General features: G+C 39.3%; 2 protein-coding genes and 1 pseudogene across 3 annotated transcripts in view; 2 read left to right on the forward strand and 1 right to left on the reverse strand.

Moving 5' to 3' along the window:
• Nucleotides 1–27,105, reverse strand: part of LOC309480930 (uncharacterized protein) — a 232,148-nt gene that overhangs the window by 124,192 nt on the left and 80,851 nt on the right. The gene's annotated exons all lie outside the window — the stretch shown is intronic.
• LOC309480228 (cytochrome P450 2C23-like) lies at nucleotides 2,604–7,456 on the forward strand (annotated as a pseudogene). Its single transcript has 9 exons — nucleotides 2,604–2,863; nucleotides 3,159–3,321; nucleotides 3,406–3,555; nucleotides 3,848–4,062; nucleotides 4,270–4,460; nucleotides 5,030–5,135; nucleotides 5,427–5,573; nucleotides 7,168–7,306; nucleotides 7,389–7,456. The product of its transcript is annotated as a cytochrome P450 2C23-like (transcript).
• On the forward strand, nucleotides 11,183–25,486 carry LOC309480916 (cytochrome P450 2J4-like). The gene is made up of 10 exons (XM_082145641.1): nucleotides 11,183–11,305; nucleotides 16,625–16,827; nucleotides 16,909–17,071; nucleotides 17,164–17,313; nucleotides 17,941–18,101; nucleotides 18,232–18,408; nucleotides 21,997–22,135; nucleotides 22,228–22,415; nucleotides 23,074–23,215; nucleotides 23,298–25,486. Exons 2-10 carry the CDS (start codon nucleotides 16,630–16,632, stop codon nucleotides 23,471–23,473), a joined length of 1,494 nt encoding a protein of 497 aa, XP_082001767.1. The 5' UTR covers nucleotides 11,183–11,305; nucleotides 16,625–16,629; the 3' UTR covers nucleotides 23,474–25,486.

The raw sequence follows: 27,105 nt of genomic DNA on the forward strand, positions 1-27,105 counted from the left end.
AATTGTCAAAAATATATATTTTAGTATAATATTATAAATGTAAAAAAAAAAAAAATTACATTTTTTTTTAGAAATATATATTTTTTTATTATTAAATGCTTGAAGAAAAGAAACGAAAAACAAAAACAAAAAAACATTAACTACAATTATCGTCATTTTCATAACATGACAATTGTTCTGTTTGGTCTGTTTGGTCAGCTTTCAGTCCAGATTAAGTGCCAAGTCCTTAAACACAGCCACTGTTCTTTAGTAAGTATAATACGTTTTTAGAGAACTCAATAGATTAAAAATACATTTTCATTTCAAGTTAAAATCTTAAAAATAGAGGATTGCATTTAGAACATTTACGTTTGTGAATGTGATATTTAGAGAACAAAAAAACAATGTTTATAAAATAAATATCACTTTTCACATTCATGAAAACCAAAAATTACATTTCTATATAAATCATTTTTAGATTTTATTCTGAACTTGTGCACTGTGACGTTGAAAAGTAGGCGAGCCGTAGGCAGATGGGAATTTTTTTGAAATATTTTATAACTTATCTAAAATAAAGTATAAAATCACATCAAGGTAGACCATAACATTTTAATGTGGTCTTTCATACTAAAATGAATTAAACGCATTAGTCTGGTCAGGTTTGGTTATTTGATGAATTCATGTAAAATTACTTAAATTAACCTGTTTCCTATTTATGAATTGAAGTCATTTTTATTTATTTGTTTAAAGTATTATTCAAATCTGGCTGGTGTAATGTCTAGAAATTGTAAAATAGCAATGGAAAATTACTTGTTGGTACTTGCAAACAATGTTTTTGTTTGTTTTTACCTTGAATTTTTTTTTTTTTTTTTACTTTTACAAAAATTACTTTTTCGATAACTTATATAATAACCTTATAGCTTTATAACTTATAACTAAAATTATAACTTACAAAAATAATGATCAAGTTGAAGTAAAAGTAAAAAGTAAAAGCATGAACACTCAGTTTGATCTGCCATTGAGAACAGCCAATTATCTCCCCTCACTTATTAAAATTAATGAAGTGGGTTTTAGCACAGTGATGGAATGTTATCACAGTTCCATAAGCCTTAAATGGGATCAAACGCGAAGGGCAAGTGGAAAAGCGATTGTAATTATCCCATATTAACATTTAAGATGTTTGTGTTTCTGACCCAACAGCCATCCTGCTTGTACTTGTTAATTCAGGTTTATTCAGTGAGGAAGCAGTTGTCAAATGTCTTTCTTGCATCGAGCTGAAAGAGTCTTGAAGGGACTTTTTCTGTAAAGCAATTCGCCTGCTTACAATAAAACAATAATAACAGTGGGAAACATCAGTGGGAAACTAGGCCACTTCATACATATCAGCTGCAACAGACGCTGTCATAAACATTCATAACTGACAACAGTTTCTGTTTACAAGGTCAAGAGTGTAATATAACGTCTTGTGTGAATTGATTTATCAGATCCGAGTTCCTCGATGGGACCTGTATGATAATTAGGAGGATTTTCTCTCTGACATGTTTCATACTCTATGTCCTAGTTCTGTATGCAGCGTTTGAAAGTTCAGGACTATTATAGTCAGACATTCACTGATTCTTCAGATGTGAGATAAAACATGCCCCACAAATTGACCTGTTGTTCGTTTGGAAAATGGCAGCATGTCAACTTTGAAATTAATTCAAGATTGATTCTTTACACTATAGCTTACCATTTACATTTGATTTTTGTCTTATTTTATGAAAATTTTGGTGTTACATTATCACTCACTACCTTCAAAACTGGCTTCAATCCATAACTCAGTACTTCTTATAGATTAATTAGGTAAATAAATATATACTTTATGTATAATACAAGTATATACACCACTGTGCAAATGTTCGCTACAGGTTTCCAGTGCAAGAGGATGCAAAGCAGCCGCAGAGCATCACCGGGCCACACCATGCTGAACTGTAGACAGTGTTATATTCAGCATATGCTTCATTCTTCTTCATCCAGACAGAATCCCAAAACTTCTGTGACTTATTTATATGATTTTAAGCAAATAGGAGCCAACTTTCTTGTGCTTTTGAGTCAGTAGTGGTGTACTTCTTGGAGTTCAGGCATGCGTTTAGTGCGCTCCTTACTGTGCAGCTGAAACATAAGTGCCTGTTGCCACCAAGTCTTGCTGCAGGTCTTTTGCAGTCACTCGAGGGTTTTTCTGAACCTGGTCCATTCTTTTGACTTAGCCATATTTAATAATTTCGATTACAACTGTAGGTAGTAATCTGTTGAAACTGGTGGTTATGGTAAGGGGCAGGACACTTCCCAAACACACTCAAGGCACTTGACCAATCACAACACACTGGTCCAGCTGTCCAATCAGAGCACATTGCGCTTTTCAGAAGGAGGGGCTTCATAGGGAACTGAACAAAGCATTACTGACAGACTGGAAGGAGCTGCAACAATGACAAATATGAGAAAAATAATGATGTTTTTTGAACATCAAGTATGAAAACCTGTTTTACTAGAGCCCAAAAACAAAATCGAGACTTTGAAAAAGGCCATAATATAAATTTTTATGGATTTTTTTGTCACTGTTTCTTTGAAATAGAAATCTTTTGTTACATTATAAATGTCTTTGTAAGTTAAATGTCTGTGTGTAATGGTCTCTCTGGTCTCAGTAAGCATGGCGTCAGTGTTGTCACAGCTGATGGGTCAGTGGATGGATGTTCAGGGACTCCTGATATTTCTGTGTGTTCTGCTGTTGGTGAAACACCTGCGAGATGTTCAGTCAAAGAACATGCCGCCTGGACCCTTCCTTCTGCCCTTGTTTGGAAACGCAATGAATATAGGCTTTAGGGATACACTGGGCTCCTTTCAGAGGGTAAGCCTCATATGATGTATTCAATATACAGGGTGGCCCATTTATATGGATACACCGTGGTGGCATGGGAGTGGTTGGTGATATTGAGGTCCTGTTTGTGGCACATTAGTATTATGTCATGGTCACCACCCATCTTGAGGAGTTTGCCCCCTCACATGTACTGGTGTGCCACAAACGGGACTTTGGTGTCACCAGCCATTCCCATGTTGTTGCGGTGTATCCATATATATGGCCCACCCTGTAGTATGTACAATTATTTTATGTGAATGTATAACATGAAGATCATGTTGATCAGATTGCTGAGATGTATGGAGAAGTGAGCACACTTTATATGGGAAACCAGCCCTGAATACTGCTCACTGGATACGAGACTTTCAAAGAGGCATTTGTGGAACAGGCGGCCATCTTCACAGACCGGCCGCACTTCCCTATAGTTGACAAGCTCAGTAAAGGGAAAGGTACAGATGGAGAAAAAGTTATATTGCATCTGATTCAAATACTGGCAAAATCTTAAACATTATAAAATCATTCTTTCTTTGTAGGTCTATTTATGTCAAATGGCCACATGTGGCGTCAACAGAGGCGTTTTGCTCTGGCAACACTAAAATACTTTGGTGTGGGGAAGAAAACTCTAGAAAACTTCATCCTGCAGGAGTGTCGCTGTCTCTGTGACTCTGTACAGACTGAACAAGGTCAGTGAGCATCATTTTATTGCCAAACACCTTTTTTTTTCTTCACAGAAAAGATTACTGTCATTATTTTATTATAACAAAAAATATGAAAACCGAATGAATGCACTTTTAAAAAAAAATCTATATTATAACCAGGGAATAAAATATTAGTTTTTCAGTGTCATAATCATGTCTTGAAGGTCTGTGTGTACATACTATCCTCTAGAGGCCACTATCTGCAAGTGCAAGTGTCTTTTTTGAAGGTCAAAGGAAGGAAAATGTGTTTTTTAGGAGATGTTTGTTTGTTTTTCAGGTTTTCTGTTGTTAAATCTTATAACATTGCTCTTTAATTCGGTTTTGTTTCTAAGTTTGCCCTTTGACCCTCAGCATCTTGTGACCAGTGCCGTGGCTAATATAATCAGCGGGTTGGTGTTTGGTCACAGGTTTGAGTATGATGATCATCAGTTTCATCTGATGCAGAAGTATGTGGATGACATGTTACAGCTTCCCATCTCAAACTGGGGTCGGGTACGAGTTCACCCTGCTATCACAATGCCATAAACAAGGTTAACAATCTAAAAATAAAAAAGTTCATATATATCATTGAAACGGAAATGAAATGGGCTTGATTGACAAGTAGTACTATGGACATCAGTTTCATTTAAGGAATAGTAGTCCTTGTTTAATTGTTGCACTGTTTGAAATTGTTTTTGTCCTCTATTTGTCTCTTTACAGTTATATAATCAGTTTCCCACCCTCATGTCGTTGCTGCCAGGACAACACCAGACGGCATTCGCAAGCATGTCTAAACTTCAGCCCTTCCTGCAGGAGGAATTCAGAAAACACAAGGAGGAGAGAGACCCGGCCAACCCCAGAGACTACATTGACTGTTATCTGGATGAAATTGAGAAGGTAGTGTCGTCCTAAGATGCCCTGGTGTATTTATATTCCTTTAAGAGGGCTTTATTGGGAGTTGGAACATGTGTTAGCACCTCCTTTATGAATTTTCATGTCGTGTATTTCCTATTCAGTCAGTCAAGTTTGACGTTATGTCGGACTGACGTCATGGGGTCTCACATGGGAGCCCAATCACCTGCAAGTGGTAACTAAACGAGCAACCCAGTGCGCCATTTCAGCTCTCCGGATGAGGATCAGATGTTGATAGCTGCATCAGTGAGAGGGCTATCGTGCTCTGGAGAGGAAGATGATGCTGAGCTTCCCGCTTCTGCTGTGTTTGTTCATGCTGAATTGGATTCATAGATGACAGCCATGCTTGCCCGTGCTGCCGCGCGCTCGGACTCATTCGGAGGAGTCTAAGGACTCATCCTTTCTTCCTGGAAGTACATGAAGAGCTTTGGAAGTATGGAGGCAAATTAGTGCCAAAATCTGTTAAAAGTTCTTCCTCTCTCACTACCTTCGACTGTGGGGTGGTCAGGGGGTTCGTGGGGATTCCCCAGGTGGAGTGTGCAATTGCGGTGCATTTATGCCCGCAAAGTGTCGCCATCTGGAGGAATCGTCTGTGGCTCCCGTCCAGCTCCTGTGAGACGATGGCAGCTCTGGCTGTTAAGCCTCACAGTGCCGCTCGAGCCCTTCACAGGAAGGTGACGTGGCCTTTACTTTGGCTCTGTTTTGCCACTGTCCCATGGCCAGCTGTACCCTAATTCTCAAGATAGAGCGGTTTCCAAACTCTCTGGTCATACAGGGTGTGCGTGGGCAGTGAACGACGCTCTGCTTCCTCCTTCCCAGCCCCCGTTCTTTCGCCACAGGTAGAGAGTGTGCATTTGAGGACACGCTGCTTCCTCACGCCTCCCTAGCGAGTCCCTAACGGGACCCGCGGCGCCTGGTAAGTGCATCACACTCACTGCCTCTACTTCGGATGCTGTCCCTCCCAGGTTAGCACTCCTCACTGCCCCCCGTGGGTACGTCTGTTTCACCAGGATTGGTTTGCAGCGATCAACCTGAAAAACACGTATTTTCATGTCTTGATCTTCCTCAACGCAGACCGTTCCGACGCTTTGCTTCAAGAGCAGAGCATATCAGTACAAGGTTGGGTGGTGCTTAGGCACCTCAGCCATCTGGGGCTTCGGTTGTAGAATTGAAAATAATCAAAGATATTTGAAAATGAACAAAGACATTTGCTTTTCTGTTTCAACCCCCTCTCTTACCACAAGGGCCATTTGGAATTCCTAAAGACAGAGGTATTGATGGTGCTCAAGGCCTGTAGGCCAATTTTTTTTTTTTTTGGGCATCTACGAATTGTCACACCTTTAGTATGGTGTGGGAAGTTGTAATTATCTATTTGGTCAGATTCAATGTCTTACATTTGGGTTTCAGTCACATGATCAAGGAAGGGATAAAATAAGATTGTAACAGTTGCTCTGGCTCTTCTTTTCCTCTTGGTCCCTTTCTTGGGGCACTCTTTCTTTGCCTCTTTTCTTTGTCTCTTACTCTCAATCTCTCTCTTTGTCTCTCTCTCTCTCTCTCTCTCTCTCTCGCTTGCTCTCCCTCTCTTTCTATCTCTCAGGTAACATTCTACATATTTGCTGGGTATGATTAATGGTATGAGTTTTTATCATCTCATACATTTATTTTGTAACTATTTCAAGTGTAACCATAACCAGATATTGTCATTAAACCCTTTCAATTACAAATGATGTGCCAACTTGTTTTGATTCGGTATTAACATTCATGTGTCACCTGTTGCAATACAATATCGTCACTCTACAGCAATGCTCTACCACATATTTTGCTATGATAACTGTGCTTATTTCCGTCGTTGGGATGGCAGGGGGTGGTAATAGACAAGAAATTTACAGTTTTCTACCATTTTGCTGATAACGTTTCTTTAGTCATTCGGCAATCCTGCAGCCTAAATCCCTATAGGCAAACTACCCTTACAGGGTCAACTGGGAAAAGAGCAAGCTCTCCCCAGTGCAGAGCATCTCTTTTGTCTATGTGGAGTTGGACTCTGTAAATATGGCAGGGCGTCTGACCAGCGAGCCTTATCCCCCCGGGACCTCTCTGAGGTTGTTTCTGCTCTATGGAGAGCTCCCTTCGAGCCTCTGGAGTCAGTTGAGCTTAAAATCCTGGCCTGCTCTTGACCGAACTCGATTTCTTCAAGAGGGTGAGGGACATGCAGGCCTTTTCTGTCCCATTGTATTAAACTCCCTGAAACGCCTCCATTGTAGTCTTGAGTTTTCTTCTATGAACGAACACATTACAGTATTCCTCATTTAAATAATTCCTGCCAAAGACACACTCAGAATAAAGGGGCGGGGCCTTGTTGAGTTATAGTAGTGTGTTGAAACTGGCGGTTATGAAAAGGGGCGGGACATTTCCCAAACACAAACGAAGCGCTTGTCCAATCACAACACACTGGTCCAGCTGACCAATCAGAGCATACTGTACTTTTCAGAAGGAGGGGCTTGAACTAAACAGAGCGTTACTGACAGACTGGGAAGAGAGGAGCTGCAACAATGGAGAATATGAGAAAAGAATGTATTTTTGAACATTAAAGCAGGCAAACCTATTCTAGTAGAGCCCAAAAACAAACTCAAGAATGTATAATTAGCATAATATGGCCTCTATAATGAATCTGTAACTCACTTAACTCTAAATCTGTGGTTATTACAGGGTGTGATGGTGCTGCCGTTGAGACAATCCTACAGGACAAGAATGAGTACTGCACTCCATATGAATTCAACCCTGCGCACTTTCTGGATGAAAATGGCATGTTTTTGGAAAAAAGACACTTTTATCCCTTTTTCAATTGGTAAGTTATGTCCATGCAGCTCTATCATCATGAGTTTACTCAGATTATGAGCATATTTACAGATCCAGACCATGATTTCCAGATAAGAGGATGTGTCCAGGTGAGCAGCTCGCTCGTATGGAGCTCTTATTTAAAAATCAGCTTCCTTAAAGCAGTTCTGTTCCTGAATCTTGTTCAAGCACCAGTGTTCATTACATGGATTCTGGGCATCAAAATGCGGAGACAACAAACTTGATACGAGAGTTACTCAGACCTGCCCGACTCCACCGTTCAAAAGTTTGGGGGTAGTATGATTTTTTAAAATGTTTTTGAAAGAAGTCTCTTCTACTCACCGAGGCTATAATATAATAAAATATAAAAATTATGAAAAAAATGTATACAGTATACACAGTTTACACAAATATTTCTTGAATATACATTTATATGTGTGTATTTATACATACAAAATAATTATACACAGTACACACACATATATTATGTAAACACAAACTTTTATTTTGCATGCTATTAATTGCGATTAATCGTTGTCCAGCACTAAAAGAAACAAAAATAATGCTTTTAATATTATTATACATAATATTATTAATATTATAAATGTTAAATATACAGTCATGGTCAGAATGAATGGCACCCCTGGTTAATATGATCAAAACTGGCTGTAAAAAATAAATCTGCATTGTTTATCCTTTTGATCTTTCATTCAAAAAATGAGCAAAATTCTAACCTTTCATTGAAGTAAAAGAATTGAAAGTGGGGGGTAAATCACATTATGAAATAAATGTTTTTCTCCAAAACACATTGGCCACAATTATTGGCACCATTTTATTAAATACTTTTTGCAATCTCCTTTTGACAAGATAACAGATCTGAGTCTTCTCCTATAATGCCTGATGAGTTTGGAGAACACCTGACAAGAGATCAGAGACCATTCCTCCATACAGAACCTCTCCAGATTCTTCAGATTCACAAGTTCATGTTGGTGCTTCTTCTCTTCAGTTCACTCCACTCATCAGGTCAGGGAACTGGGACGGTCATGGCAGAAGCTTCATTTTGTGCTCCCTAACACATTTTTGTGTTGATTTTGATGTTTGTTTTGGATCGTTGTCCTGATGGAAGATCCATGGCCCATTATAAGATTTCTAGCAGAAGGCGTCAGGTTTTGATTTTTTATCTGTTGATATTTGATAGAATCCACGATGCCATGTATCTGAATAAGAAGTCCAGGACCTCCAGCAGAAAAATATGCCCTCAACATTAAAGATCCAACGGTATATTAAATTGTACACATGTGACCCTGGATCACAAAACCAGTCACACGGGTATATGTGTGGCAATAGCCAACAAAACATTGTATGGGTCAAAATTATCGATTTTTCTTTTATGCCAAAAATCATCAGGATATTAAGTAAAGATCATGATCCATGAAGATATTTAGTAAATTTCCCACCTTAAATATATATAAAAAAATGTTTTTGTGAGTGGATGCAGCACAATCTCCTATAGAAATTGACAACTTTAAAGGCGATTTTCTCAATATTTCGATTTTTCTGCACCCTCAGTTTCCAGATTTTCAAATAGTTGTATCTAGGCCAAATATTGTCATATCCTAACAAACCTAATACCAATGGAAAGATTATGTATTCAGCTTTCAGATGATGTATACATCTCAATTTAAAAAAAAATTACACATAAGACTGATTTTGTGGTCCAGGGTCACACATGGGGTACCCATCTAGCGTGTTTGCTGGCAAAAAGCTCTTTTTTTTTGTTTCATCTGACCACAGAACCCTGTGCCGTTTGAAGTTCCAGTTGTGTCTGACAACTGAATATGCTGGAGTTTGTTTTTGGATGAGCAAGGAGGATTTTTCTTGAAACCCTCCCAAACAACATGTGGTGATGTAGTTTTTTTTTTTTTTTTTTTTTTTTTTTTTTTTGGCTTTCTGACCCCCAAGACTCAACTAATCTCTGCAATTCTCCATCTATGATCCTTGAAGAGTCTTTGGCCACTCAAACTTTCCTCCTCACCGTCCATTAAGACAATATAGACACAAGTCCTCTTCCTGGCAGATTCGTAACATCTTTAGTTGATTATAACTTCTTAATTATTGCCCTGATGGTCAAAATGGGGATTTTCAATTCTTTAGCTATTGTCTTACAGCCACTTTCTATTTTGTGATGCTCAACAATCTTTTAATGCACATCAGAACTATATTCTTTGGTTTTACTCATTGTGATGGATGAGCAAGGGAATTTGGCCTTTGTGTTTCCTCATATTTAAACTCCTGTGAAACAAGAAGTCATAGCTGGACAATTTCATGTTCCTAGTCCCCCTGGTGTGCTAAAAAAGGTAAAAGATATTTTACTCATAAAAAATTGTAGGGGTGCCAATAATTGTGGCCAACGTGTTTTGGAGAAAAACATTTATTTCATAATGTGATCATAAAGGATAAACAATGCAGATTTATTTTTTACAGCCAGTTTTGATCATATTTACCATGGGTGCCATTAATTCTGACCATGACTGTATATATATACACATATGTGTGTGTGTGTGTGTGTGTGTGTGTGTGTGTGTGTGTGTGTGTGTGTGTGTGTGTGTGTGTGACCCTGGATCACAAAACCATGTCACAAGTAGCAAGGGTATGTTTGTGACAATAGCCAACAAAACATTGTGTGGGTCAAAATGATTGATTTTTTTTTTTTTTGATTTTTTTTTGCACCCTCAGATTCCAGATTTTCAAACAGTTGTTTCTCGGCCAAATATTATCCTATCCTAACAAACCATACATCAATGGAAAGCATATTTATTCAGCTTTCAGGTGATGCATACATGTCAATAAAAAAAAAATTGACCCATGTGACTGGTTTTGTGGTCCAGGGTCACAAATATATATATATACACACACACACACAAATTTGTTTTCAGATTTTATTTTGAATTTGTACGCTGTGTGTTTTTTTGTTTTTGTTTTTTTTACAAAGAAGAAACAGCACTGCATTGAATACATTAACAAAAAACAAACAAAAAAAATAAACAAAAAAATAAAAATAAAACAATAACTCACTCCTCAACAAGTAAGAAAAACCCGTACATAGTTCTTAAGAAACTTGTTGTACACTGTTATCAATGAGTTTAAGAGATTTTACAATAAGGGAAATCTCAGCAAAGACATCAAATCTAGGCAAAGTCTTGAGAAATTTGTTTTTGTGAATAAAACATTTACAATGCAACACAAAGAAATTAACAACATTATCAATAGCATAGTCACTCCCAGAAAAATAGAGGAATATATCCTTCAATGAAAAGTTTAAATCACATTTGCTAAAATGAGAAAGATAACAGGCCAATCTCTCCCTAAGGCTTAACCTGATTGCAGTGGTAGAATAAATGAAGCAAAGTTTCTTCCTCAACTTTGCAAAATACACACAGGTCAGAGAGATCAACAAAAGAGGCAATTTGTGAGTTGGTTGGGTAAACATTATGAAGAATCTTAAAGTGTACCTCTCTAATTTTATTGGACATACAATATTTCTCTGGGAGTAACCACGCCCTCTTCCAGTGAATAGCCTACTGTCAAAAAAATTATTCCAGAAAAATTTACATCGAGGGGATGTGTAAACTGTGTAACGTAACAATAGCTTTATAAGTTTACTATTACATTTTTTATCAATAAGGCTAACTCCATCCAATAAAAGTTTGGCCATAATTGTTTTTCTCTCATTAAAAAAAAAGGTGTGTTTTATATAAATGCACATAACTTGGAGACAAAGCTTTGATGACAGAATTGAAAGTTCTAGCAGGCAGAGGAAAATTAAAGCAGGTTTTTTTTTTTGTTGTTGTTATACAAGTGTGTCGTAAGCGGACGCGCCGTGACGTCATCACAGCAACATTCCACCGTTTCTTCCTTGCACTGCAAACCGACTCCTAAAGTTTTGGCTGTATCCTACGTTTATACATTTCCACGACCGTCCATTGTTTGATTAATGAACATCATTCTCGTAAGTACAGATATCCTGACTAACATCAATGCAGTGTAACGAGTATTTGACATTAACGATGCTGCTTCAGTTATAGTTGTGTTTGAGCTGTAAACTCAGGCGGGTTAAAGTCCAACTTTTACTTCGTTGTGTTTTTACCGTGAAAGGACTGTTAGCGGTTTTAGTGTTTGTCTTTTTCTGTTTTCTTTGCGTTGGAGGCAGAATCACCCACTTGAAATAATATTGAAATAAAGTTATAGTAATATATAGTAATTAATATATAGTAATATAAGATAACTCTGACCCAGAGTTTTACTGATCTGCATGGGATTGTGATAGAAATGCTAAATTAAATTGAAATGAGTGCTAACTTCGATTATTATTATTTTTTTATATATATTTTACAACTTATTAAATATAGCTCAAATATAGAATTACATTAAGGTAGATCATAACATTTTAATGTGGTCTTTCATACTAAAATGAATTGACGTTAGTCAGGTCAGGTTTAGTTATTTGATTAATTAATTAAAATTACTTAAATATTTTCTATTTCTGATTTTTTTTAAATGTATTTATTATTCAAATCCAGCTGGTGTAATGTCTAGAGATGTTTGTGTTTCTGACCCAACAGCTGTCGTCTTATTATATCGAGCTGAAGGAGTCTTGAAGTTACTTTTTTTTTCTGTAAAACAATTGACCTGCTAACAATAACAGTAAACAACAGAAACCAGGCCACTTCATACATATCAACTGCAACACACTGTCATAAACATTCATAACTGACAACAGTTGTGTGTTTACAAGGTCAAGAGTGTAATATTACTATTCTTGTGTGAATTGATTTATCAGGTCTGAATTCTTCGATGAAACCTGTATGATATTTAGGAGTCTGTATGCAGCGTTTGAAAGTTCAGGACTATTAGTCAGACATTCACTGATTCATCAGAAGTGAGAGAAAACATGCCCCACAAATGTACCTGTTGTTTGTTTGGAAAATGGCAGCATTTCCACTTTGAAATGATTTAAAGATTGATTCTTTACTTTAAAGCTTACCATTTACATTTGATTTTTGTCTTATTTTATGAAACTGTTGGTGTTACATTATCACCTGCTACCCTCAAAACTGGCTTCAATCCATAACTCCCATTACTTCTTATAGACACATTTTTTATTAACGTGAGCACCTGTGTGGCCTATGCTCATGCCTCACAGACCCACAAACTCCAAACTGGATCAGTTCCTTCCCACCCACACATCAACCGAGGCTGCAGCTGCCCTTCTTGTATAACTGAAGCAGTACTATTCAAATGCAAAGTTTGCAGCTCGAGAACAGGTGTGGCTGCATGTGGGACTGCCATAGGACAGGAAGTGCTCGACTGTGATCCTGGCCCGCCCTATTGGGTAAGCATAACTGTATAGGAGACTGGGGCTGTGGCGGCACTTCCTCTATAAGTTGCCAGTCTGTCTGTGCACGGCCACCTTTCTACCCCTCGGAGGCAACTGAAACCAGTAAACAACTTCTCCGACCCTCTCCGGAACACTGCATGGCCCAACCCACTGGGAGTCAAGTTTAGGGCACCTGCCCTTATTTCTCTGAGGGCTGTACACCCACACCAACTCTCCTGCTCTGAAATGCCAATGTTTTGCTTTCAGGTCATAATTTCGCTTCTGCCGGGTCCCCGCTTTTAACAACTGCTTCTTTGCAAAATTATGAGTGGCTTCCAATGAGTCCTGAAGCTTTCTAGCATGTTTAGGGTCCGGTGGCACAGCAGGCAAATCAGGTGGCCTCCCGAAAGCCATTTCACCAGGTGTTCTGATCTCCCGCCCCAACATCAAAAGAGGTTGTGCAAGAGGTTGAGTCTTACATGATGGATCGGCACGCCATTTGGATAAATGGCAAGTGCATTTTCCAATCTTGCTGATGCTTGGCAGACTCAATTGCCACATGTTCCAACAGCATCCTATTAAACCTCTCAACAAGGCCATCACTTTGGGGATGTAAAGGGGTGGTCCTTGTTTTGTGGATCCCTGATTTTTCACACATTACTGAGAAGTAATGTTACATAACATTCGACTCAATTCCGGCCTTGGTCGCTGTGTATGGATTCTGCAACCCCGAACCGGCTGAACATGCATCCACCAACGCGTTCACCACTGTCTCGGCTTTTTGGTCAGGCATTGCATAAGCTTCTGGCCATTTAGTGAAATAATTCATAGCCATCAACAGGTAAACCTGTTACCCCTCTCCGAACATGGACAAGGACCCATTACATCCTCACCCACTCTCCCCATTAGGCTCCCTATGGGGAATTTGCAGGCAGCGTAACCATCACACCGCCGACAAAAATCCTCCACATCTCTCCTCACAAGCTCCCAGTAAAAACTGTCTGACATATTTTAATGTTTTTGAAACCCCAAAGTGTCCAGAGCCCACCGTCTCATGGGCAGCCCTGATAACACCCTCACACAGCGACCTCTGCACCACCACCTACCACCTCCCCTCCCCAGTGGCTGGGTCTTTCCACTTCCTCTCTAACACCCCGTCTTGTTTGGCCCATAAGGTTATTGTGGACAGAGAGAGAAGGGCCACTTCCTCACACAGAGGTCGCTGCTGAGTTTGGACCCAATGGATTACTGGCTGTAGGTCCACATCTTTATCTTGCAGCCGCCTCTAGTCCTCTACTCCTATTGTCCCCACCGTCAAACACGCCGGTGTATCGCCATGCTTACAAACCACAGAAGCACCACTGGTATCTGGAGTGGGCCAGTTGCTCACCGCCTGCACCTTCTCTTCCATCGTGCCAATCCCCACACCAGCCACTCTGACCGCGGAATTCCCAATAACACCCTGTCCATTAACCTGGCAAAAGTAGGCGGTGCATTGCAGAGCCCCCTGAACTGCTATTGCCCCCTACTTGTACAAAAAGCAGTTTTTGGCCTGGCATTAGTAGCAAGGGGTACCTGCCAATAGCCAGTGCGCAGGTCCAGGGAAGTTAACCATGATGACCCAGTTACCTTCCTGGTGACCTCATTAACACACCTATAGTCAATGCAAATCTCCATTTGCAAATCCCCCCCAAGGCACCATGACCACCGGTTCGGCCCACTCGCTCTCAGACGGCTCAATAATCCCTGCTCGCTGCATGTACAAGGCATTATCAGCACCGTCCTGACAGGCAAAAGGGAGCCTTTGGGGCCGCTGCCTAATGGGCATGTCATCCCCAGTCACAATGCGAAACATTGTTGGAAATTAACCAACAAATCCCCAAATTGCCCCCCATTGACTCTCATCCAAGCCCTCACAATTCTTCAGGCACAACTCCTTCAAAGCAACCAACTTTTGCAACCTCCTCCTCGAGAGGCAGAAATAGAACAGCGTTCTCCTGCCCAAACCTCCTGGAGAGGCTCGAGACTGGCTCTGAAGGGAATAGGGCTGTAACGATTCCTCGATTAAAGTCGAGTACTCGATTTAAAAAAATCCTCGATTGCAATTTACCCGTGTCGAGTAACCGGCAAAATACCGGAAGTGGCGCATTCCACAGACGAGAGTCCATGAACCGCATTACACAGTTTTCTAAGGCTACGCGATATATTTAACTGTTTACAATCATGATATTGTGAAATCACAAAGGCTAAGATTAAGTTAAATAAATATATGCGCTGTTTTTTTTCTCCCACAGAGAAGCATGACGGTTGAATTATTTACATGCGTGCAGATTGTGTTAAAAATAGGCCTACCTCAGCTCCGTTCACAGTAAACGCTGCTCCACACGTATACTCAGTCTCTGCATGTGCTGTTTGTTTAAGTTTCCAATAATGTGCATTTGGGAACGCAAAACCCCGGACGCGTGTTTCATAGTAACTTACTGTCATCATTTATATGCGTGGAGCGTCTCGGGTTTCTCAAACTCCATCTTTGCATGCTGTGAGTTTGTGTGGCTTATAACGTTCATCTGCACGCAGTCTGCGCCGTTTCACAAGATTCGTAATGCAGCTCATTTATAAATCTTCGCCAACACAGGAGAATACATAAGTATGTTTCTGAATATATTCAGAAATATATTCGCAATCGCATATATTCTCATGTGCGAATTGTTGTTCATCGCGATTTCAAAATAAAAGTTTAACCCTTGCACTGCTTGCATGTTTTGACGTGCACATGTTCTTTTCAAGAAATGACGGCAGCTGTTGCATTTCTATCGTACAGAAGTGACCAAATATGAAAGATTAAGTTGACATTTGAATTAAATGTTAGGTTTATTAGTTACCATATATTTTACATGGTGTATTTTAACAGCGTTGTTCAATAAAACCCATATGATTACTTTGATACTTTATTTGAACCAATAATTATTGCTTGTTATTGTTATTTGGGTAACACTACAATAAGGCTCATTAGTTAACATTAATGTATTAATCAACATGAACTAACAATGAACAATAGCTACATCTGTAACTAACATTTGTTCATACAAATAAAGCTGTTCATTGTTTGTTCATGTTAGTTCATTACATTAATGTTAACAAATACAACCATTAATTTTAATTATGTATTTGCAAATGTTGAAATTAACATGAACTAAGATTAATAAATGCTGTAGAAATAAATATTGTTCATTCTGAGTAACTAACAAACCATATTGTAAAGTGTTACCTATTTGTCTTTAAGTAATTTTAAAGGCTGTTGTTCACTTGGATCTATTTTTATTACCACAATTTTTTATCCGATTACTCGATTAATCGATGGAATAATCCGTAGAATACTCGATTACTAAAATAATCGATAGCTACAGCCCTAGAAGGGAACTGTGTGGCCACCCCGGGGAAGATGTCAGCTGAGGTGTGGGGTAAGGGAGTGGGGAAAACATGTACATGTGGCAGACTGGCATCAATGCTTGGGTGGGTGCCTATGGAGCTCCACAGGGGTAAGGGCCTGAATGAATTGGTCTCTCGCATCCCATGAACTGACAGTGGCATGAGGGCATATGCTTGCCGTGTCAAATTTTCAATATCATTTGCCAGGACTCTCATATGCCCTCCTAGCTGCCTCAGAGTGTCCTCTGTTAGACACATATCCAATTCAAGAGCTTTGCAGTCCTCTGACCAGTTTCAGACAGTTCAAATTGTGCATGAAAAGCTTCCCAATCAGCTTAACCTAGGGTGATCAGCTGAACCAATCAGCTGAACCAGGCTTGCTACAATATGGACTCTTTAACATTTTTTTAAGGATTTTCTTTTTTTGTCAGCGTTTATTTGAAATAGAAATCTCTTGTTATTACATTATACATGTCTTTGTAAGTTAAATGTCTGTGTATAATGGTCTCTCTGGTCTCTCAGTAAGCATGGCGTCAGTGTTGTCACAGCTGATGGGTCAGTGGATAGATGTTCAGGGACTCCTGATATTTCTGTGTGTTCTGCTGTTGGTGAAACACCTGCGAGATGTTCAGTCAAAGAACATGCCGCCAGGACCCTTCCCTCTGCCTATCATTGGAAACCTTATAAATATAGGCTTTAGTGATCCACTGGGCTCCTTTCAGAGGGTAAGTCTCATATGATGCATACAAATATGTAAAATTATTGTATGTGAATGTACTGTATAACATGAAGATCATGTTGATCAGATTGCTGAGAGGTATGGAGATGTGAGCACACTTTATATGGGAAACCAGCCCTGCATACTGCTCACTGGATACGAGACTTTCAAAGAGGCATTTGTGGAACAGGCGGACATCTTCACAGACCGGCCGTACTTCCCTGTGAATGACATGCTCAGTAAAGGGAAAGGTACAGATGGAGAAAAAGTTATATTGCACCTATCTGATTTAAATACTGGCAAAATCTTAAACATTACCTAAAATCATTCATTTTTTTTGTAGGTCTATTTATGTCAAATGGCCACATGTGGCGTCAACAGAGGCGTTTTGCTCTGGCAACACTAAAATACTTTGGAGTGGGGAAGAAAACTCTAGAAAACTTCATCCTGCAGGAGTGTCGCTGTCTCTGTGACTCTGTACAGACTGAACAAGGTCAGTGAGCATCATTTTATTGCCAGACACCATTTTATTCTATTCACTAGCAGGATTTGCTGTCATTCATGTAAAACTCAAGAATATATGTAAACAGAATAAATGCACTTTTTTTTTTTTTTATCTGAAAATGTAATATAACCAGGGAATTAAATCTTGTTCAATGTCATAATCATGTAGTTAAGGGCTGTGTGTACATACTATCCTCTTGAGGCCACTATCTGCAAGTACAAGTGTCTTTTTGAAGGTCAAACATCTGGGAAACCACATCTTTCCATAATTTTCTCTTTTTATTTAAATGTGAGATCCAAAATTCTGAGACTAAATAAAAATGTAGTAATCATAAATATGTAATAATCATAAATAATACATAAATAATATTTGAATAATAATAAATTAGATATAAATTAAGGAAAAAAATACTATTGTACAGGTCTAGTGTAAATTTGTGAGCAAATGTGTGGCATTCAGCATGTGGATGGAAACATTAGTGTTCTCAGAAGTTTGGATGCCACTATATATTTGAGAAAGGAAAATATATTTTTTAGGAGATGTTTGTTTGTTTTTCAGGTTTTCTGTTCTTAAATCTAATAAAGTTGCTCTTTAATTTGGTTGTTGTGTTTCTAGGTTTGCCCTTTGACCCTCAGCATCTTGTGACCAGTGCCGTGGCTAATATAATCAGCGGGTTGGTGTTTGGTCACAGGTTTGAGTATGATGATCATCAGTTTCATCTGATGCAGAAGTATGTGGATGACATGTTACAGCTTCCCATCTCAAACTGGGGTCGGGTACGAGTTCACCCTGCTATCACAATGCCATAAACAAGGCTAACAATCTAAAAAGAAAAAAGAAATTGGTTTTATTGACAAGTGTTAACAACTTCAACAAAAATGCTGTCCTTTATTTGTCTCTTTACAGTTATATAATCAGTTTCCCACCCTCATGTCGTTGCTGCCAGGACAACACCAGACGGCATTCGCAAGCATGTCTAAACTTCAGCCCTTCCTGCAGGAGGAATTCAGAAAACACAAGGAGGAGAGAGACCCGGCCAACCCCAGAGACTACATTGACTGTTATCTGGATGAAATTGAGAAGGTAGTGTCGTCCTAAGATGCTCTGGTGTATTTATATTCCTTTAAGAGGGCTTTATTAGGAATTGGAACATGCATTATCACCTCCTTTATGAATTTTCATGTCTGCCCTACAGATATCGTGTAGTTACAGTATCTTACAGCTTATTGGATCGTGCTAACTAGTCAAACCTTAACCACTTGTTGCCAGTTCCAAATTTTCTTAGTGGAATAAGTGCTGGAGCTTAAATGCCACCAATTTATTTCGAATATGAACCTTCCAATTGAATTGTGCACACGTAGAGCCAAAGTCCCTTTAAGACAAGTCATTTCACTCGGCGGCCATATTTGAAACGCCTCTTGGGCATACAAGTGCAGCTCCTATCTCTTTGAATGCAGAGACATAAAATTCTCCAAAACGGCATTTTGTGATGGGGGCTCTTTCACACTGATGAGAAAAAAGCAAGGTGGTCGCAACCGCTGACCCGTTCTCGTTCAATGTTCAATTTATTTATAAAGCACATATTAATACAACAAAAGTTGACCACAGTGCTGTACATAGGAAAAAATAAAAGAATCATAAAATCACATTCAAATTCTATAACATTGCCTCAAACAATCACAGAATAAAACCTCAAATTCAATGCAGCATTAATAGTAACCCGTTACACTACTAACACAGCACTCATGAATGATCAAATGCCAATATGAAAAAATATGCTTTTAAATGTCGTTTAAACTCTCTAAGAGATGAACATTGCCGGATATAAAGAGGTAGGCTATTCCATAGCCTGGGAGCAGCGGCCGCAAAGGAGCGGTCTCCTCTCATTTTCCGGTACATCCACGGGACTACCAAGAGATTTAATGACTCGGAGCGCAATACTCTATTTGGTTTCTTCACCTGGATCAGATCAGCTATATAGGTTGGAGCAGTGCTATTTAGTGCTTTAAAAACAAATAAAAGTATCTTAAAATTAATCCTGTAGGAAACCGGCAGCCAATGTAGTTCTCTTAATACAGGGGTAATATGCTCATTTTTCCGAGTGCCTGTCAGGAGTCTTGCGGCCGCATTTTGGACCAACTGTAATCTATTTAGACTTTTGTGTTGAACACCATAGTCCAATCTTGAAAAAATAAAAGCATGAATTACCTTTTCCAGGTCCTTCCGTGTTACAAAGGGCTTAATTTTAGCGATTAGTCTCAACTTCCGAAAACCAGTCAGTATCTGGTGTGACCACCATTTGCCTCACGCAGTGCAACACATCTCCTTCACATAGAGTTGATCAGGTTGTTGATTGTGGCCTGTGGAATGTTGGTCCACTCCTCTTCAATGGCTGTGCGAAGTTGCTGGATATTGGCAGGGCCTGGAACACGCTGTCGTATACGCCAACAGTGTATATATATATATATATATACACTGCTCAAAAAAATTAAAGGAACACTTTGAAAACACATCAGATCTCAATGGGGAAAAATGTCATGCTGGATATCTATACTAATATGGACTGGGTAATGTGTTATGAACGAAAGGATGCCACATCGTTTGATGGAAATGAAAATGATCAACCTACAGAGGATTGAATTCAAAGACACCCCGGAAATCTAAGTGAAAAAATGATGTAGCAGGCTTGTCAATTTTGCTGAAATTTCATTGCAGCAACTCAAAATGGTACTCAGTAGTTTGTATGGCCCCCACATACTTGTATGCATGCCTGACAACGTCGGGGCATACTCCTAATGAGACGACGGATGGTGTCCTGGGGTATTTCCTCCCAGATCTGGACCAGCGCATCACTGAGCTCCTGGACAGTCTGAGGTGCAACCAGGTGATGTCAGATGGACCGAAACACAATGTCCCAGAGGTGTTCTATTGGATGTAGGTCAGGTGAGTGTGGTGGCCCTTCAATGGTATCATTCCTTCATCCTCCAGGAACTGCCTGCATGCTCTCACCACAAGAGGCCGGGCATTGTTGTGCACCAGGAGGAACCCAGGACCCACTGCACCAGCATAGGGTCTGACAATGGATCCAAGGATTTCATCCCGATACCTAATGGCAGTCAGGGTGCCATTGTCTAGCCTGCAGAGGTCTATGCATCCCTCCATGGATATGCCTCCCCAGACCATCACTGACCCACCACCAAACCGGTCATGCTGAACGATGTTACAGGCAGCATAACATTCTCCACGGCTTCTCCAGACCCTTTCCTGTCTGTCACGTGCTCAGGGTGAACCTGCTCTCATTTGTGAAAACCACAGGGCACCAGTGGCGGACCTGCCAATTCTGGTGTTCAATGGGAAATGCCAATCGAGCTCCCTGGTGCTGGGCAGTGAGCACGGGGCCCACTAGAGGATGTCGGACCCTCATGAAGTCTGTTTCTGATTGTTTGGTCAGAGACATTCACACCAGTGGCCTGCTGGAGGTCATTTTGTAGGGCTCTGGCAGTGCTCATCATGTTCCTCCTCGCACAAAGGAGCAGATACCGGTCCTGCTGATGGGTTAAGGACCTTCTACGGCCCTGTCCAGCTCTCCTAGAGTAGCTGTCTGTCTTCCTGGAATCTCCTCCATGCTCTTGAGACTGTGCTGGGAGACACAGCAATCCTTCTGGCAATGGCACGTATTAATGAGCCATCCTGAAGGAGCTGGACTGCCTGCGCAACCTCTGTAGGGTCCAGGTATCGCCTCATGCTACCAGTAGTGACACTGACCCTAGCCAAATGCAAAACTGGTGAAAAACAGTCCGAAAAGATGAGTAGGGAAAAAAAATTCAGTGGCCTCCACCTGTAAAACCATTCCTGTTTTGGGGGTTGTCTCACTGTTGCCCATCTAGTGGACCTGCTGTTAATGTCATTAACACTAAAGCAGCTGAAACTGATTACCAACCCCCTCTGTTACTTAACTGACCAGATCAATATCCCAGGAGTTTAACTGACTTGATGATATTCTCTGATTAAAAAGTGTTCCCTTTATTTTTTTGAGCAGTGTATATATATATATATATATATATATATATATATATATATGTATATACTGTTGATTTACACACACACACACACACACACACACACACACACACATATATATATATATATATATATATATATATATATATATACTATATATATTATTAAATATATAAATTTGTAAAATATGTATTATATATATGTTTGGATGTCTTATTCAAACTGCAATGAAGATCATGGGCAGAATAGAACCTTTTTATCTCCAGACTTTGTACGAAAAATCTATGCTGAGGGAGGCATATAAGATTCTACATGATACAACCACACCCTGAACTGTGAGTTTGAAATGTTGCCATTGGTAAGGAGATTAAGAATACCAAGGTGTAGATTTAAAAATTCCTTCATTCCTTCTGCTACTAAGTTATTAAATACTACCAAATAGGTTTCTCTCTCTCTCTCTCTCTCTCTCTCTCTCTCTCTCTCTCTCTCTCTCTCTCTCTCTCTCTCTCTCTCTCTCTCTCTCTCTCTCTCTCTCTCTCTCTCTCTCTCTCTCTCTCTCTCTCTCTCACCTTACCTACCTACGTATTGTAGTTTCTGAAAATATATACTTTATGCCATATGGGAAGGTTTTTTGTGTTCCATCATTCCCAGTGTAAGGACAGTGAGGCAGAGTTCACAGAGAAGAACCTGATGTACTGTGTAGTGGATCTGTTTGGAGCCGGAACAGAGACCACCTCTACTACCCTCAGATGGGCTTTACTCTTCATGGTCAAGCATCCAGATGTGCAAGGTGGGATGTCAGTCAATCAACAAAAGTGACTTCCTGTTGCTTGTCCTCAAAAGGTACTTTCAGCATGTTCTTAGTTGACTGTTTTCTCTCAGAGAAAGTCCAGTCTGAGATCGATCAAGTGATTGGACAGACACGTCAACTACAAATGGATGACCGAACAAATCTGCCATACACCTACGCTGTGATCCATGAAATTCAGAGGTTCGCAAACATTATCACCTTTACGCCTCCCAGAGTGGCCAACAAGGACACAACAGTGGGAGGACGACTCATCCCGAAGGTCAGTGCATTTTTATGTTATGTACCATACAGCATTTGTGTGATTAAACAAGGTCAGTTATGTGCAGCTTGAGAAAATTCCTATTATGCATGTTCAACTTTTCCTGTTATGCAAGTTCAAAAGCACAAAGTTCTTCCAAAGGGAGTTATTTTCAATATCAGTAACACTGTTTCTGAACTCCCTGAAACGCCTCCATTGTAGCCTTGAGTTTTCTTCCGAGAACAAACACATCACAATATTCCTCATTTAAATAATTCCCACCCAAGGCATACGCAAAATATAGGGGCGGGGCCTGGTTGAGTTAGTTAGTAGTATATTGAAACTCGTGTTTAGGGTAAGGGGCGGGACATTTCCCAAACACTCTCGAAGTGCTTGACCAATCACAACACACTGGTCCAGCTGACCAATCAGAACACTTTGAGCTTTTGAGATGGAGGGGCTTCATAGAGACAGGAACTAAACAGAGCGTTACTGACAGACTGGGAAGAGAGGAGCTGCAAAAACATCAAATTTGAGGAAAATAACCTGTTTGAACATGCAAGCATGAAAACCTATTTAGTTGAGCCCAAAAACAAAATCAAGACTTTGTAAAAAGGCATAATAGGTCCTCTGTAATGAATCTATCATTCACTCAAGTCTATATGTTTTGTTATTACAGGGTGTGATGGTGCTGCCGTTGCTAAAGACAATCCTACAGGACAAGAATGAGTACAGCACTCCGAATGAATTCAACCCTTCGCACTTTCTGGATGAAAATGGCATGTTTTTGAAAAAAGACACTTTCATCCCTTTTTCAATAGGTAGGTTATGTCCATACAGCTCTATCATTATGAGTTTACTCAGATTATGAGCATATTTACTGATCCAGACCATGATTTCCAGGTAAGAGGATGTGTCCAGGTGAGCAGCTCGCTCGTATGGAGCTCTTCCTCTTCTTCACGTCTCTGATGCAGCGTTTTACCTTCCTGCCTCTGGAGGGACAAACGCTGAGTCTGAAAGGATCTATAAGCGTCTCGTCTGGTCCTGAACCCTTCCAGATATGTGCAGTGCCTCGATAGTGTAGATTTTAATCATTTAAAAATCAGCTTCCTTAAAGCAGTTCTGTTCCTTAAAGCACCAGTGTTCATTACATGGATTCTGGGCATCAAAATGCAGAGATAACAAACTTGATACGATAGTTCAGTACTCAGACCTGCCCGATTTTACCGTTCAAAAGTTTTGGGTCGGTAAGATTTTTAAAATGTTTTTGAAGAAGTCTCTTCCTTTCACCAAGGGTACATTTATTTGATCAAATACAGTAAAAACAATAATATTGTGAACTATTATTACGATTTAAAATAACTGTTTTGTATTTAAATATATTTTAAAATGTACTTTATTGATGCAAAGCTGAATTTTCAGTATCATTACACCATCATTACTTGGTGATAATTTTGTTTTCAGGATTCTTTGATTAATAGAATGTTCAAAATAACAGCATTTATTTGAAATAGAAATCTACATTATAAATGTCTTATTTGATCAGTTGTCATGTTTGATCAATAATTTGCTGAATAAAAATATTATTTCTTAAAAAAAAAAAAAAAAAAAAAATCTTACTGATCCCAAACTTTTGAATGGTACTTTAATTGCCGCTTTAATAACTAATTTAGGCCCAGAATCATGATCATTGATTTAGTTCAGTTGACAAGTAATAGTGATTTTCACCCTGTAACTTCCGACAAAACCAATAAACCCTTGACAATCAAGTAAACTGGCAGTAATCTAGGCCATTAGCTCTGCAGAAGTCTCAGGTGATGAACAAACACCATAAAAATGGCTTGATCAGGATGAGGTAGAGAGTTTAATATAATTTCCTTAGGCTAATGGATTTCTCAGATACAGACCCCACAGAGAGACCTGATTTACAGTTAGGTGTATTTTCTGACATGGTACGTGAAAATCTCTGAAAATGGGAACTTGACTATTACCCCTTTTCCACCAAGGCAGTGCTGGTGCCGGTTCGGAGACGTTGCCTACTCGCGAACCAGTTCTTTGTGTTTCGACAGCCAAAGAACCGGTTCTCGGCCAGGAAAATTGGTTCCAAAGCGGCACCAACTCTTTGCCGGACTAGGAGCGTTCTTTTACCACGTCATGCTTACTCTTTTTTGGTGGAAAAGGGGTATATGAGTTTAAATATGGCTTACATATGTTGAAGTTAATGTAATATTAATTAGACATCATGGATGCAATTCTTAATCATATCAATTTTAGACATTAAGGGCCACACTTACTTAACAGGGCAAATTAGCATCCAGTCGATGTGGTGTGGAAAGTTCTTCGGGTGATATAGAGTGCACTAATTCAATGTGAGGTCAGGCGAAAAAAGTGGTTAAGACGGGGCTAGGCAACTCTGGCCCTCGAGACCCACTTTCCTGCAGAGTATTGCTCCAACCATAATCAACCATAATCAAACATTGAATCAATTGAACCAATTGCTTCACAAAATAATTCACTGTTTTAAAGAGCTCGAAACGCCACATGATGGTGTGAACGGCATCTGGTCAGAACGGCAAAATATGCATTAAAACACCTTTTACAATACAACTCACTGCTACTAATGTGTGTGCACTAACTTGGACGGGTTAAATACAGAGGACAAATTCCGAGTATGGTTTACCATTCGTCAACAAATCATCTAATGCCATTCAATATGAAGTGTCTTTATAATATGGGTTATTTGATGAAATTGTAGGGCTTGGTTAATCATACCAATAAAATACTTACAGTACACTTCCTTTTTATTATACAAATGGTTTTTTATTTTTTATTATACAAATGAGCTGGACGATGACATCATTGTTTTCTCCCGAGTGGCTGTAAAGATAAAGGAACTAAATGAATAACTTTTATACAACAAAAATGAACCATCACTGAACTTACTAAAGCTGGATTACGACACTATGTTCTTCTAGTGCTGCTGTACAGCCAAAACTGTTTGTTGCATTGTTTTCCTGTTATCACTGTAAATCTGCTTTGAAACAATCTGTATTGTAAAAAGCGCTATATAAATAAAGATGACTTGACTTTAATGTCTTTAAATGTATATAATTCATCTGAGATCATCAGGTAGAAATCATTTTGACACTGGTTCATGGGTTGCAAGGGAGATACATAGTATAGATGTACAGATAGTATAGACTACACAGAGTATAGATACTCTGATACAGAGTGCATCTCTGTCGACTTGTCTTTTTGTTCTCTCTCTTTTAATCTTTTCGCTCTCTATCTTTTTAAACTTTTGTGACGACGTAGAATGCAAATTTGTGAACTGCGTGTAACTGGCCCTTATCGACCTTGGCTAAATTATTACCCCCCTAGCATTGGTAGGTTTAGGATTAGTTGTGGGGGAGGGGTTAAGATTAGCGATGGGGTTAGGATAAGGCAATCAGGTATGACTTCAACGAGGGGGTAATAATTTGACAGGGGGTCGAAATTCGGCACAACACCTGCATGGGAGGCGGGCACGCTAACCTATGACGCTAACAAGGACGCCCCATCTCCCAGCATGTTTTTTTTTTTTTTTGACATGCAGAATTCATGTGTTTGTTTTTATGCAATGCATCAAAGGCTTCCAATATATACAAATAGAAAACCAGGTCAGTTCATTGTTGATATTACATTTTAGGTTTAATAATTCATGATCTAAGTCGCATGTATAGAAAGTACGTACTGCCCTCTACAGGCCAAAATATACAAGTGCAAGTTTCTTTCTGAAGGTCAAGCATGCATCATCTGTCCTCTTATTTAAATGAATACATTTTCTGAAATCTCTTAACAGTGCATCTTCATTTTTTCTTTTATTGTTGTTTTTCTAGGTTTGCCTCTAGAAAAGGGGGGGGGGATCAGGCCTGTAAAAAATTATTTGAAAACTGTTCATTTATTTTTATATTTTCAAAAATGTCACCAGTTTCAGTTCCTTTACTGTAGCTCCCATACAATGTTATACCTTAAAACTAAAGTATTACCCACTTATTTTCTGTCCTTGCAAAAATAAATGCACAGTTAAACATTTCATTACGCAGAGATGAAAGGAATCCCAAATAATGATAATAATAAAAACACTGCTACATTTTAATGCATTTCCAAGTATATTCAAGTATTTCAGAACGGGCTGCTTTAGCAGCTAAGTTTCAAATCATATCAGTGGCCAAAAAAGCATTATCTTACATGGAGCAATGTCAAGATCACATGACCACACATGACCACATGATCACATGAAACTACTCACTTTTTTGGGTATGTTTGCACTGTTGCCTCATTCCCATAATTCCTTTAGTAAACCGACTGCTTAAAAGAAGCAGACATTGCATGCAATCTTTTTAAGTGTTAACCCTGCAGCAAAAATGTCATTCCGGGTATTAAAAGATATAAAACTTGTATGTTATCAGCTCTGATGTCACAGATAATATCAACTTCAACGTGTGTATGTTATCCGTATGGTAGCCGACCTGAAGAAGAAAGTTCAGCTCTGAGATCAAACCCTTCACACTTCAGAGAGCTGAATCTGAGCTACAATCACCTCAATCTCGGCTGTCTGATCTACTGAAGCATCCAGATCCTGTCAACTAGAGAAGCTCAAGTATGTTGGACATTAAAGTCACCATGAAATTGACTATTCTTATTTTTATGGAAGATTGCAGTATTTATT

The sequence above is a fragment of the Leuciscus leuciscus genome, assembly GCF_965113295.1.
Source record: "Leuciscus leuciscus genome assembly, chromosome: 18".
Lineage (NCBI taxonomy): Eukaryota > Metazoa > Chordata > Actinopteri > Cypriniformes > Leuciscidae > Leuciscus > Leuciscus leuciscus.